At 27.7% G+C, this 16,022-nt stretch overlaps 2 protein-coding genes across 5 annotated transcripts in view; both read left to right on the top strand.

The window, feature by feature from the left end:
- The window catches only part of tws (protein phosphatase 2 regulatory subunit tws), a 32,526-nt gene extending 27,306 nt beyond the window's left edge, over positions 1–5,220 (top strand). For all 4 annotated transcript variants that reach the window (XM_029301283.2, XM_029301282.2, XM_029301285.2 and 1 more), the window contains 8 exons: positions 902–967; positions 1,229–1,326; positions 1,933–2,211; positions 2,427–2,604; positions 2,721–3,055; positions 3,254–3,469; positions 3,549–3,716; positions 4,023–5,220. In XM_029301283.2, the coding sequence (XP_029157116.1) occupies positions 902–967; positions 1,229–1,326; positions 1,933–2,211; positions 2,427–2,604; positions 2,721–3,055; positions 3,254–3,469; positions 3,549–3,701 (1,325 nt within the window). In that variant the 3' untranslated portion in view covers positions 3,702–3,716; positions 4,023–5,220. The remainder of the gene's footprint in view (positions 1–901; positions 968–1,228; positions 1,327–1,932; positions 2,212–2,426; positions 2,605–2,720; positions 3,056–3,253; positions 3,470–3,548; positions 3,717–4,022) is intronic.
- A 2,997-nt stretch (positions 5,221–8,217) lies between these two features.
- On the top strand, positions 8,218–12,735 carry Trc8 (TRC8 ring finger protein). The gene is made up of 4 exons (XM_029301321.2): positions 8,218–8,426; positions 9,447–9,844; positions 10,475–10,842; positions 10,975–12,735. The coding sequence occupies exons 2-4, from the start codon at positions 9,556–9,558 to the stop codon at positions 12,280–12,282; spliced, it is 1,965 nt and encodes a 654-aa protein (XP_029157154.1). The 5' UTR covers positions 8,218–8,426; positions 9,447–9,555; the 3' UTR covers positions 12,283–12,735.
- Positions 12,736–16,022: the final 3,287 nt, after the last annotated feature.

The following is a 16,022-nucleotide window of genomic DNA, read 5'->3' as shown; positions in this document are numbered from 1 at the left end:
TCTTTTCCGCAGAATATATTAAATTGCATCGCTTTCTTTCACCTCTCTTTTTTTCTGTCCCGCTTCAATTCGGCCGCATAATTTTTACGCGTGAATTTTTTGATTTTCGCCTCGTCTAACCCTGCTTTGCGAAACAACAAGCGACGCTTGCGAGAAGTCGCTGTGTTTTCTTTGTTTCGTGCGATATTTGCACGTGGAGAATTCGGAGTATTGGGAAAAATGCTTGCACACTACTTTGAATATTATAGATTATAGATGGAAATATTACTTGATATACGCATAATTAAAGTAGAATATTAATAAATTAAATCGTTTTGCTATTTTTTCAAATATATTGTACGAATTGATTATTTAAATATTTTATATGTATGTTGTAGCTTATTATTTTGAGAATAATATTCATTTTTTAAATTCTGCATAAATTAGAAGTAATTTAAAAAAATTAAATTTATTATAAAATAATAAATTGGAGTAATGTATATATATTGCATTGTTAAAAAATTTCTTTTCACAGAGAAAAAAGATCAAATCTATCTGTATTTAAAAAAATTTACAAAGAAATGTACATATAAGAACTTGTTAACATATATTTTACTTGTCCAAAAAGTTGTCCTCTGCTTTAATGCATATTTTATTATAAAATAATGAATTGGAATATACATTGTATAAATCTTTTCATATCCTATTCTTGCATTTCTTTGTTTTGGTTTCTTTTGTTTGTCTGTCATAACATATTGCAAGCTTTTATAAGTTACTAGCGACAAAAGACTCAAATGCACTGATTAAGATATTTATATAATGAGTATTATACAACATTTTTTACAAACACTATCATATATTAATGTCTAAAACAACTGAAAAAGGTGAATTTTTTATAATATCTTTATATTTTATATTACAGGCAATGGTGACATACAGTGGTGTTTCTCGCAAGTCAAGGGAACTTTAGAAGACGATGTTACAGAAGGTAAGTTTGACCTATGTTTGTTTAACTTGAGAAACAGACTTTTCTCTTATCTTGCCTTTTATCTTATCAGTTTACACATACTAAAATAAAGTAAAGAACTAGTTGCGAATCAAAGCTTTGCATATGTCATTGAGGTCTAAAAGTTTTATTTTGATTTGCTCATATTTTTAATTCTCTATTATTAATATGCTTATATAATCACAAAATATATATGTTGCACAAAAACTGTTTACATATATAACAGTTATATTTATATTACAGCTGATATAATCTCGTGCGTTGAATTTAACCATGATGGCGATCTTCTTGCAACAGGGGATAAGGGTGGACGTGTGGTCATTTTTCAGAGAGACCCCATTGTAAGTGCAATTTATTGCGAAATTAATATAAATTTCACATAGATATTTCCTCTATTCTATTTATTACTCTATGTTGTTTAAAAAATCCAAATAACAGATATTAATAATTCTAATACATTTTAATATATGTTAATTAATATATTACATTAATATTAGTTATAATATATCTCATTAATGACGTTTGATAGTAAGAAAAAATATTATTTATATATTTATATCAATAGATCTTTTATTAGTTTCAATATTTATAAGCCAGTGCTAGACATGAGTTTGTATCATCCTTACAAAGCTTATGTAACATTTAGTAATCTGGTATCTGTCCTATCTTCTATTGAGTTGAAATAGCTCTTCAGTAAGCCTATTAAAGGTACACACTATCATTTGAGCTTGTAAGATGACATTGATAAAGTGGTTAGATATATAAGATATTTGACAATTGTAAATTTTCTCAAGTTTAATAATTGAATTATTATATACAATAGATATTATATACAAAATTAGATGATCAAACTTTCAAGCATGATATTTGAAATATAATTGTATCAATTAGACAAAATATCTGCTATTAAAATAACGAATGTATAAACAATAATTTTATTTGTGCAGAGTAAAAACAGTATACCACGAAGAGGCGAATACAACGTGTATAGTACCTTCCAGAGCCATGAGCCTGAATTTGATTACCTAAAATCATTAGAGATAGAAGAAAAAATTAATAAAATTAGATGGCTAAAAAGAAAAAATCCTGCCCACTTTTTACTCTCCACGAACGATAAAACAATCAAGCTATGGAAAGTTAGTGAGAGAGATAAAAGAGTAGAGGGGTATAATACTAAGGAGGAAAATGGCGCGATCCGTGATCCTGCCTGCATCACTGCCTTGAGGGTAAATATATTTTTAGTTTATTGTATTAGTAATTTTTTTATACATTATATATATATATATATATATATATTGCAAGTAGTGTAATTTTTAATTATAAAATATATTATAGATATTATAATAATATAATTATGAGAAATATGAGAGGTGTATATATAGAGAAAAGTATATAATATAATTTTAAGATTTCTAATGGTTTATAACTTTATTATATATAGGTGCCAACCATAAAACCAATGGAGTTGATGGTGGAGGCATCACCAAGGAGAATATTTGCCAATGCGCACACCTATCATATAAACAGTATAAGTGTCAACAGTGATCAAGAGACATACCTCAGTGCTGATGATCTTAGAATTAATCTTTGGCACCTTGAGATAACTGACCAGAGTTTTAGTATCCTTTCTTTATACACGTATACATAAGTTTGTGTATGTATATTTTAATATTTTTTTTATAATGAAATGTAAGATGAAATTTTCGGATATAATTTTCTTAACCATAGCATACAGATATAGTAGACATTAAACCAACTAATATGGAAGAATTAACGGAAGTTATAACTGCAGCGGAATTTCATCCTGCAGAATGTAATGTGTTGGTATACAGTAGTAGCAAGGGAACTATTAGACTTTGCGATATGAGATCTGCTGCTCTTTGCGATCAGCATAGCAAACTCTTCGAGGAGCCGGAAGATCCAACTAATAGAAGTTTTTTCTCCGAAATTATTTCAAGCATAAGTGATGTAAAACTCAGTAATTCTGGAAGATACATGATTAGTAGAGACTACCTCAGTGTGAAAGTGTGGGATTTACAAATGGAGACGAAACCGATCGAATGCTACCCTGTAAGTTTGTGATATTCATAAGGAAAGCGATATTTTTTATATCATTATCGATGTATTTCGTCAAATTTTATTTCATATCATTATACATAATTCATATCATTATATAATTCTATTTTTTATATAAATATTTTTATTGTATAAAATATATATCGTTATCTTCATATGTACATATTCACTAATATAATTTTGTTATGATAGGTTCATGAATACTTAAGATCAAAATTATGTTCATTATACGAAAACGACTGCATCTTCGACAAGTTTGAATGTTGTTGGAGTGGTAATGACTCGGCTATCATGACGGGCTCGTATAACAATTTCTTTAGAGTATTCGATCGTACGACCAAACGCGATCTTACTTTAGAGGCAGCACGCGACATTGCCAAACCAAAAACACTCCTCAAACCGAGAAAGGTTAGTATATTCTTAAGATGTTGTTTTATTCATGAGGAACTTGTACATTCGAGAATTTATATTCATGTGTGCTATATAGGTGTGCACTGGTGGTAAGCGCAAGAAGGATGAGATTAGCGTTGACTGTTTGGACTTCAATAAAAAAATACTTCACACCGCATGGCATCCATCTGAAAATGTGGTGGCTGTCGCTGCTACGAATAATCTCTTCCTATTCCAAGACAAACTCTAGCACATCTGTATGCAAGTACGTCTAAAATTTGAATTAAGGTTCCTCATCATTCATGTTGGAATTGTAATGTTAGAGACGAAAAACAAAGATATTTCGATGAAACAGCACGTCATATGGCCTTATGACACTTTTAAAATATTTTGAAAACTATCCTTTTTCCTTTATAATCATTCAACAGCTGTAAAATGATTATAATATGAGGCCCATTCCTCTGACGTCACAATCTAACATAATCGCAGCGAGGACCAATATTACATACCAATGAATCGAAACTTTTATTATAGTCGATTTGACATTAATCAATTAATTTGTCTATTGAAGATTATACAACGGTACATATTGACGTGAGCTAGGCACGTTGAACTGAAAACTCCCAATGCAACCACGGGTGTCCGAATACTGACGATAGTTGACTGCTAGTCTGTCAGTGGTTGACTGACCGAGGAGTGGTGTACGTAGCGCCGTCCACGCAGCTCACATTCATACATGCTATATACACATAAACATACAGGATTGCACCTCATACTTTGTCGCGCACATATTGTGCATATTAAAAAAAAAGGGATGCAAACACGGAATATACGCATAACTCTCCAGGCTATTGAGTTCGCTAGCTCAAATATATTTGCAAATGAAAGAGACGTACGCATTTGGCAGAATATGTGATTCACCTAATTCGCAGACTCGTGTTGGCAGTTAATATGATTTATAATACTAATACTTAGTAATTTTTGCTTGTATTATAGAGAAAGAAATTGTGCCATTATACGGTGCAGTCTATACGTGATCACTATAGACCACAAAGTGTTTGATTATCGCATTGGTGAGGCGGACAGCGATGTGAATAGGGCAAGGATGAATTACAAATTACTTACTGGCTCGTTTAATGTATAATCAGTATGAATATGTGGTATCTTGAGTTTTTCTTAATTAAATGCCTAACTAGCGTGAGAAAAACAAAAGATCGTGCCAACGAGATTATCTGTAATTATTATATTATAATTTTATATTATCACACGGCATTTCCCAGTTAACTATAAACAAAAAAGACAATTGCAAAGGCAAATTTTTCTTTGCTTTGCAATTATTAATCGATCTTAAAGTACGAGGATACAAAGTAATAATATTTACGAATATAGTTTTGGCTTGCAAAATCGAAATAATGATAGTCGCCAATACAGTTACCATTTTCAGCAAGATCAATTTTATTAATTTGTCTAAATTATCTACAGTTTAATGTAACGACATGTTAAAAACATGTATATAGGCCTATTTTCTTGTTTATTACTCTTACAAATCAATCGTCTGTCTCAGTCGCCAATACGAGTCACAAATAATGGAAAGTAATCTTTCCTTCCATTATGTATCTAAAAAAACTAAATGTTGCTGCATTAAATGTATCGAGCAATAAGTGGCGCCGATTTAAAACAATGTATATCAATTGTCATTTTCTAAAATTGCCCGATCGGGAGTAAATGGAAATCGAATAGATATGGAATACAGATTTTTTCTAATCTTTCTTATTAATAATTTATTGACACTCTTATACTCTCCTACAGATATAAGCAGCAATTTCATACATGAATAAAATAAACCTAAAAGTGCATTTGACGATGGTAAGCTGGGCTTGCAAAGTTTATATAAATAAAATATATATTTGCTGAATAATATACACACCAGCATAATGTAACTTCGATAAATATTCAAAACATAAAACTAGAGTGTTCATATTGAAAACTCACATGCTGAATTTTTAAATTGTTTGAGATTTTTTTGAATACATCAACTTATTATATAACAATTATTTATTATATTTTGAAGGTATATCAAAGATCAATAATAATATATGATGTATAAGAATATTGAAATAACGTATACAAAATATAATAATAAAATGCTCTACAAAATATATTAATGCAAAATACAATATACACAAACAATTGAAGAAACTAATATAATAGATAACACTAATAAAAAAATATACATTATAAACTATTTTAATTTTTAATATCAAAAATCATTTAAGTATCGCAATATATGCGTCAAAAGTTATAAAAGACTTGCTATACATTAAATTACGCTTCATAGATAATATAATTTTCCAATATTATTTACATTCATATTACGTATAAAAACATGTTTTTAACCAAAATTTTTAAAAATAAAAATTATGGATATTTCTTTATAAGATGAATATATTATGTATATGAGTAAAAACATTTGCGTGTGAGTTTTAAATATGAAAATTGTGATAGCATAAATCTATTTCTAAAATAAATTATATAATATGAAAAAAACAGCTTCGTGATAATGTAATAAAGTTACAGATTTATAAGAACAAAATTGAAATACAATGAAAAAATATATATGCACACAAAATGTAATTTTCTATGTTAAAAGTAATGCAAGTAATGCCATTTCTTCATTAAAAAAATTGCTTTGATGATTACCAATTTATAAAAGTGATCAAAGTTTGAAATTAATAATAAGTTTGATATACAAATATTATAATTTTCAATATTGAATAAATTTTCAAGATCTCTTATTTTTTTGACAAGAGCAAATATAGATATTAGCTCTTTAAAGGAGGAATACGTATCGCGGCAATTATACCTAAAATTGATCCAATTTATAATTTTATTGCGATTAAATTGTTAATAATTTGTCGAAAATTCTGCATAATATTAGTAATTTTAACAAAATTCTTATTTTAAATTATACATTCTGACTATGACTTTTATTATATAATCATGCTATTATTTAAATGATTTTACATAAATACCACTAAGTTAAAATCGAAGGCTATGCTTCGGATATTATGTGCGCCGATTCCTAGAGTCAATAAATGGCGTATTACGTTCTTTTTGCAATACAGTGTTTTAATTCCTCAAAATGGACGAACAGAAATACATAAGTGTGATATTACAAAAAAAAATTGGAAGTGTGTACGAGACACGGTCATGAACATACAAAATTGTATAATCTGTAATATGTCACATTAAGATGTAAGATATACAGTAAAATCGTGAACAAGTTGTTTTATACTTGAACAAAATGCAGTTTCATTTTTTTACAATGTGATAATAATTTGCTGCTATTGACATATAATTATAAATTATTATATAATGTTTTTTTTTTACAGAGACACTATTAGTTCTTTTTTTTAAATTACTATATATATAGATTACAAAATAATGTAATAATCCGATTCGACAAAGTAGATAGTGCGATACCTGTGATGCTTGACTATATATTAATTACTGAATTAAGCGATTAAAATGACATATTGCGCGACAGTCAGTCTTGAAGACAAGATAAAACATTCCAAAAAGAAAGATCGCTCGATAAAAAAATCCATAATAATTAAATATAAATATATATGTATATAATGATATATAAAAAACGTTTATAAGTTTTTTCTTTTATATAATTTCTATATGTATGTACATAAAAATAATTCGATTTTACTTTTTTTAAAGAAAGAGACCTGAAAACAAACTTTAAGAAAATTATTCTAATTATTTTTTCAGTACATACGGATAAAGAGTATATAAGAAAAAATATATATGAACACATTTTATATATAATAATACATATTTTTATATGATGATATTTGATTATATATGAATTTTTAATATCGGATAGGGCGACTTCGATCAAAAAATTTCCACGCAAAATTTAAGTTCATTAACGAAAGTAAAAAAATTCGAAAAACTCACAAAATTATAAAAATGCCTTAAAATTATTGCATTCGTACACGAAATAATTTCAACCAACATTCATTAATGCTATAAACAAAATAGAATCTTGACACGCGAGATCTGTCTCGATGTGATAATAAAAGCCGTTGCACTCTTAGCAAAAAAAAGATTGAAGCTCTATTTTTATTAATATAATCACGGTATAACCCGGATGTAAGATTTTTTATAGCGCATATAGTCGAGTCTCTCTTCATATCCGCGTTGCACGAGAAGCAACGAACATTTTTTCGCGTGCATACCCGAAGAGAATACAATCATCGATCTTATGTAAAAAAAAAAAAAATAAAACAAAAATAAAAATAGAACGTGGACACGAAATTAGAATATATCACGACATCGACGTTACGAGACATGTCATCGATGTAAACTGAAAAATATATATAACACCAGAGGAAAACAATAAATTTTACCGTACAAATTATATTTTTATTTTATACAGCTCCCCATAGGTATATCACGTTCAATAAAAAAGAGTATGTGTATAAAGTGATATATAAAGCAATAATTTTTTTCTTTGTTTTTTTTTCCTTTTATTTTTCAAAAAACCGCTTCTAATCGAGTCTTCTGACAGCTGATAAGAATACAGGTGACAGAAAACCATAGAAATCTATGGGTGTATCACGTTCGATAAAAAAAAGTATGTATATATATAAAGAGATAGTTTTTTTTAATTTTTTCTTTTGTTTTTCAAAAAAACCGCGTCGCGGCTTCTGACAGCTGATAAGAATACAGGTGACAGGAAACGGCCGAGCGATGGCGTCGTGAGATGCTTTATAAAGGGTCTTTATTTATCATAAGAACAATACATGGTGAACGCCAGGAGGATGTGTGCACCTCGCATTTCGAGTTATTCAAAGTCATTCATAAATGTTTGTCAAGTCATTGCGGTCAAGTGCACAATGTTACACGATTATGAAATGTGATCTGTGAATCAGCTTTTCTTTCTTCGATGTTTCGCTGCTCGGTAAGTTTTTGTCGTTTGACTCGCGCGCAGATTTTCCTGTGATATCAAACAGCTTATGTATTAATTTTGTGGAAAAAAATTATTATCCCATATATTTTTCTGCTGGCATCGTGTTAAACGCAATGTGCTTGCAAAGCTCATATTCATTGCGTTGAGAATATTTTTATTTTGAAAGATGCAGCTTTGAGGTTATAATTATCCGTTACAATTTTATTTACGTTTACATGTTTTGCTTTGCTGTTTCTTGATTTGATTATACAATATGATGTATATTTAATAAAGATGAAACGATTTTTTTCTATTTTTTTTAAATATATTATTGCATTTTGCTTTAATTATTGGAGATTTGTCGTGTTTTTACTACATAAGCAAGAATCTGTTTTTTTTAAATTAAAACTATTCATATTTTATATAATACTCATCATTAGCAATGTTGTTTGTTTTTAGATTGAATTAAAATTATATTGTACATATGTTTTTTTTAGTAAATCTTGAAATTGGAGTAAAATTTTATTTTAATCTGTATATCATATTATGTACATATATGTATGAGTATGTGTATATTTAAGAATTTCCCTACATATATATATATATATATATATATATATATATATATATATGTCACAATATCATAATAATATAATCAATAAGATATAAGATATTTATTTTAAAATCAATATTAACGACAAATACATGTAATAAAATTAATTTTGCAAATTAAACTTATCAAAAGTACATTAGTATGTCTGTAACACTTGATAATTTTATACAAAAAATATTAAAGATTTAAATTGATGAGAATCAGTTTTTATTAGACAAATTTTAATTTTACAAATGTATGCATTAACATATGAAATATTAAACTTTAGGAAAATCACTAAAAAGTTATACAAAAATTGTTCGTATTTGTAATAATAAATATTACATATTAAGTATTAAAGATTATATTAAATATATTATTTATTTGCAGATATATAAATTGTGTACAAGAGACATTAATTTTTATATTTATTGCACTAGGTGAAACTTTTATATCCGAATTCCGGAATGCCACTTCCATATACACTACTAAGGCGTGCATAAGAAACGTGTCTTCCTTGAACATTTTTCTCGGAACAACATTAACAAAATGGAGACTTCAATACGAGACAGGGTTCTCAGCTTTGCTGATGTTATAATGAGAGTGCCACCTTTATTTATTATCGATGAGTTACTCAGAATTGGTCTTGGATTACCTAGCGATAACATTGTACTTGACAGTACTGAAAATGGTTTCAAAACCAGCAACGTAGGCACAATTGTTAACTCCATTTCTGCAGTTACGACAGACTCGTTTCTGGTGGAACAGTTTGACTTAACTCATTTTACTTACAAAACTTATTTGATAATTATATTCAAATTTTTATCATGTTGTTTAGGTAAGTAAAAATTTTTCTATACAATTTTAAATTTGATATTTTTCAACAAGAGATCAAAGCTGCAATCAGTAAATTTACAAAGTTACTTTGTGTATGATTTATTTTCATTTTATTGGATCCTTGTTTTCGTGACAATATGCAACTTTTTTCAAATATAAACAATATACAAACGTTTTTTTTTTTCAAAAATTTATATAGCAAGAAATACTGTGCCATATATTTTTATATAATTTTATCTCTGATTATTGTTGAAATATGAGATAAAAATCTGATTTTTCTCTTTTTACATTTTATTTAGATAATTATATATATATATATATATATAAATTTTAGATGAATGTTGCAGTTTTATGCAAAAATTTTTATTAGATGTAAATTTGTAATTGCAGCTCGTCTTTTATCAATCATTTCTTTTATCAATGATGTTTGTTATCAATAGATTATGATTAACAAGAAAATGATTATCAATCTTTAATCTCAAAAACAAGGAAAATATATATGTACAAATTCAGAGAATATATATTCCTTTACATTTAAAAATTGCAAGTCGATAAAATTTGTTGTTTTTTGATTTACACAAAATTTATATTAAAAATAAATTATATTTTATATTTTTTATATTTTTTTCAGGATGCCTTGCTGCTTTATACACATTTATGTTATCTACTAGGCATTTAATAATTGTGTATCTATATCTAATATCTGTTGGGGTGATATTTGTATCATATTGGTCAAATGTTAGTACAATGAAAGCAATCATAACTTACATGAATTCCCACGAACCTGCAATCAGCATACTTGACAATATATTATCCCTGAATTTATCAGACGTTCTGTATAATGGTCCAGGCTTATTGATTATTCAGAACTATATACTGCAATGCCTATTAGCTAGTATCTTTTGTTATATTCATCTTGCTCCAAGACATCCTGTGGTTCAAAAACTACTGGTGCTGAGTTTTATGTCACCATCTATTTTGGGCATTCATCCCTTACCGGTAAGCTTCAAAATATTGAAGTTAAAAATAATGAATGCTTTATATTGTCATTATTTTTTTTTATTAAAGTATAAAAACTAGAAAAAGCTCTTTGCTTTGTTAATATAATCTCAAATGTGTATATTTTTCTAGGTACAATATTTATACCACGCGCCAGTATGTGCAACATTGATTCCATTAGCTGTGTGCAAATTTATCATCTGGTATAACGGCATCTCTATGCTAAAAACGATCTATGTAGCCTATCGACATGCACGCAACTTTATAATCAATTATGGTTTATCTGCTCTCGCCGAAACGGAATGGATGCGTTTGAATGTACCATGCGTCCTCCGTACATTTTGGATGTTGCGAGTCGGAGAACAAGTAATCCAAATTCTCGGAAATCACTATGGTGAAGAAACATTCAATTATTATGTCATGGTCAGGACACTACTGGTAAATGGTTGTGAAACTTTGACAGCTGTTCTCGGTATGACTAGCATAATTTCATTTATTTGTCACTATATTGGCTGTTTCTTCCAATGGGTATTGCTGACAGAAGATGAGGATGAGAAGAGTATCGGCACGGTATCCGCTATATTATTCTATATTCTTGCATTGCAAACCGGACTGACAAGTCTTGATAGAGAGAAGCGTCTAATACGATTGTATCGTAATTTTTGCCTATTATTTACGGCAATTTTACATTTTGTGCACAATATAGTGAATCCACTTTTGATGTCACTCAGCGCTTCTCATAATCCGGCTCTACATAGGCATTTGCGGGCTTTGGCCGTTTGTGCCTTTCTAATATTTTTTCCGGTATCATTACTTGTATTTCTCTGGTCTCATTTCACAGTGAGTACATGGCTATTGGCTGTATCGGTTTTCAGCATTGAAGTAATAGTCAAAGTACTGGTCTCGCTGGCAATTTATTCACTCTTTCTGATCGATGCGTACAGAAGTGCGTTTTGGGAACAATTCGACGATTGTGTGTACATTATAAGATCATTTGGCAATACCGTAGAATTTGCTTTTGGCATTATACTGTTCTTCAATGGTTTTTGGATACTAGTCTTCGAATCTGGTGGAGCTATTCGTGCCATCATGATGTGTATACATGCCTACTTTAACATCTGGTGCGAAGCGAAGGCTGGATGGAGCGTGTTCATGAAACGGCGCACGGCTGTGAACAAAATCAACTCTTTACCGGAAGCGAAGGCCGAGCAGCTTGAAAAACTAGACGATGTCTGCGCGATTTGCTATCAGGAAATGCAAAGCGCCAAGATCACTCAATGCAATCATTATTTTCACGGTGTATGCTTACGAAAATGGCTGTATGTTCAAGATCGATGTCCTCTTTGTCACGATATATTATATAAAGTTGAAAATGTGCAAAGTAGAGACAATGATAATCTTGAAGTTAACGAAGACAGAAGAAACGACATTGAAATATAGAATTTGTTCTTTCGAAATTATATCGTTCTTCGACAGTTTCTGGAGATTAATTTTCAAATTTGATCGTGCCATTATGATGTACATACATGTCTATTTTAACATCTCATGCAAAGTAAAGGCTGGATAGAACAAGCCAGAACAACTATGAACAAGACTCTATCAAAAGCGGAAGCAGAGTAGCTTGAAAAGTTTGACAATGTTTGCGAGATTTACTAGAGAGATGCAAAGCTCCAAGATCATCTAATATCCAGTAATCATTATTTTCATTGTTTACGCTTACGAAAATGGCTATACGTTTAAGATTGATGTTCTCTTTACCAAGATATATATTACACAAAAGTGAAAACATGTAAAACAATGACAGTAGCACTATCATAGTTGAAAAAAACAAGAAATTATATTGAAAATAACGTGTTTGTGCACGCTGGACAAAATTTGAATGTTCAGTTTTATCAAAATAATCAGAGATTATTAACAACCAGATAAAGCTATATGTAATGGCATGTAAGCTTTTCGTTTTGTGATATATATAAAAAAAAAATATATATATATATATAGATTCACAACTTTTTAAATCACAAAGCACCGACGCCTAGAATCTCGGAAAAATTTCACTTTTCGTAAATCGTTCAGATGATTATCACGAAGCATCGTAAATTATAAGTAAGTATTGTATAAGAACTCAAGTCTTTCGTCCAGTTTCATGTAAAATCTTGTAAATAAGTTAGAATAATTAATTTAAAAAAGAAAAATTACATGCGACGATTAATATACATATATCTTGTTATAAGAAAGTATTTGGCGTATATAATCTTAAATCTTTGGCTCTTTGTCGATTCAGTGGGTGTCCATCGCTAAATGTATTTTTGGATCAATGTTATGTCGTGATCGTTGTGTACACACAACGCGCGCGTGTGTGTATATAGTGTGCGACGCAATGATATATAAGCTTCCCTGTACATGATGTGTACATGTGCTTCCATTTTTCTTAATTAGGATCTGTTCATTTTGTCCTACTTCCGAAAATTTCAAACCAGATAAATATATGTATATTACGGTGCTGACGAAAGAGAGAGCGAAGAATCTGAATGTAGAAAAAATGGGAGCACAAAACGAACAGATCTATAATGACATACTGACATATGGTTTTCTACTGAAAAAAGATAGCTCTTTAAGATTTATTCTATAAGAGATTTAAATTAAAGAAAGAGGAAAAGTGTGAATAAATCTTAATTTTATTACAACAAATCTTTTATTGTAATTATTATTATAACAAATTTATTTCGTTTTCATTATAATTATGCTAAAATTAATGCTAAAATTATCTTTTAGTGTAATTTAGTATTATGAAGTATATGATAAACATAAGGCTCAAAATTTTATATAATTTTTCCCTTACAAAATCATAATTTATTATGAGTGTAATGAAGAAAGAGGAGCCTTGTGAAGTTGTTCAAACTATATTGAAAATTGAAATTGTACAAAACCTAAACTAAAGTAGGAAAAGAAATCTTTATTTTTTTATTGTTTTTATTTTGATTGAGTCTCTGCAATTTCTATACTTTGACCTTTATGGTCTACAAGTATAAATAAGGATGTATGAGACAAAAAATAGCAAATTAAAAAAAAATATTAAAAAGTCTTAAATTAATTCCGATTCCACAAGCAAATTGGTAATTTAATAATAATAGAAATATTCGAAACGTTCAAAGGAACAAAGATATCCATTTTCTGATCTGTCCGATGATATATGTCATGTTGGAATGTTTTTCATTACGAATGCTTTGCACTATCTTTTCTTAATATTTTTAAAAATTAATATGAAAACAGAAAATTCTGAAAACTTGGAGTCGATATATGGATAGGTCAAAAACCATCCAAATATAATATAATATAATATAATATAATATAATATAATATATATATATATATATATATATTATACATATATACATACATATATATATATATGTAGGTATATATGTATGTATGTATTGATATCCTTTTTTACAATATTATTCTCTAGTTTCTTTCCTTTTTACAATATTTTTAATATTTTTATGTGTCATACATCCTTAAAAAGGATTAGAGCAAATTATTCTTTTAACTTGAGTAAATGATAATTTTTCTTTCTATAAAATTGTAGTTAATAATAATTTTAGATAGATAAATTTCTATTCATTCCTCTGTTTTATTTTATAAAATAGAAACATTATGTAGGCAAAAAATTAGATGTTTCCTTAGTATTAGAAACAAAATGTTGAAGTATAAAATAATATATTTTGTCGGTTATATGTTCAAAATTCTGATAGATATAGGATATATCAAATCAATCATTTATTAATTCCTTATCACAATCCATCTCTTAAAAAAAAGATGAGAAGAATATATTTAAACATGTTGAAAATTAAGAAATTATTTAAAGAAGTTAAGAAAAAAATTAATTAAAACTAAATACCCCTATTTTATTTAATAATATAACATCTGTTCCAAAATAGCTTTCACTATTTTCATTATATAGTAATAAAAATTTTTTAAATACAAGTAAAAAGATATATTTTTAAATTAAAAAATGTATTTTATTTCAATAATCAATTTTTTTTCTTAAACTTTATGTGTAATCAAATATATATGCATATATTTTATATTTTGCAAAAACATGTACATATATATATAATTATATATAAAATAATTATATATATAATAAGATATATAATAATATACATAATAAAATATATATAATTATATATTTTTCAATCTTTAATTTATGATTATTAATATTTTACATAGATTATTATTTAAATAAAAGTTTAAGATATTAGTTTGATTATTTATTATTTATATCAAAAAATGAAATAAATATATGATGAGTTTGATTTATTCTATAAATTGAAGTCAATATATGTGTATATAATAATATAATGAATGTACAATAACTGAATATTTATTTCACTGATTTTAATCACAAAAATTTTATAAATTATTTTATAAAATTATTATCTTTACTTTGTTCTTCACTTTAATAAATTATCTTTTATTATTAATTTTATAATAGTGTATAAAAAAATTGAATTTGGAATATTTTTCATATTAGATTATACAAAGATATTTGTAATGAAAAGATCTAAAATATTTAAGCATATTATATGTTTAATTATCAGTGAGTCTCTCTGAATCAGTTTATGTATATAATTTTATTAAGAAATGATATATATAAATTTATACATATTTTTAGAGTACGTTAAATAAAAATTATATTTTTAAGCTTTTCTATAATTTCTTCGTTCACTCTTTTTACATATGTACAATCCTAATTCCTAATGTTCCTTCTAATATTCTAGTTAGAAGTATAGATGTCAAAGGATTGCGAAATTTTGTTTTTAAATTACAAGTATGTGTGTTACTTTTCATCTAAATTTGTTTAAAGTACATGAAAGAAAAATGTAATTTTTTATCGGAGAAGTTTTATATATATATTAGATACAGTATGCCTTCATATAATGTGCGTAGAAAATTATACATCGTACTTTCGCGCGATTAAAGTAACTCGGCTGACAGTGAAGCTATCGGGTCAAGGATGGATTATCACGCGAACCCATTAGCGTGTCCAAGCTTAGATTTATTAAGAGTTTGCGGTATGCGAATGCATATTTTTGCATCTATGCATTTTCTTGAAAATTATAAAATATATTGCACGTGCTACGATATGTAAATCTTTACAGAAAACTTCTTTTTCTGTA

The sequence above is a fragment of the Nylanderia fulva genome, unplaced genomic scaffold, assembly GCF_048542155.1.
Source record: "Nylanderia fulva isolate GAGA-0341 unplaced genomic scaffold, ASM4854215v1 Scaffold7, whole genome shotgun sequence".
NCBI lineage: Eukaryota > Metazoa > Arthropoda > Insecta > Hymenoptera > Formicidae > Nylanderia > Nylanderia fulva.
This window is presented reverse-complemented; position numbering and strand designations above follow the sequence as displayed.

Coding starts and splice junctions, on each gene's coding strand:
- Trc8 (XM_029301321.2), top strand. CDS start 9,556: ATGGAGACTTCAATACGAGACAGGGTTCTCAGCTTTGCTGATGTTATA. Junction 9,845..10,474: donor ATTTTTATCATGTTGTTTAG/GTAAGTAAAAAT, acceptor TATTTTTTTCAG/GATGCCTTGCTGCTTTATAC. Junction 10,843..10,974: donor TGGGCATTCATCCCTTACCG/GTAAGCTTCAAA, acceptor ATATTTTTCTAG/GTACAATATTTATACCACGC.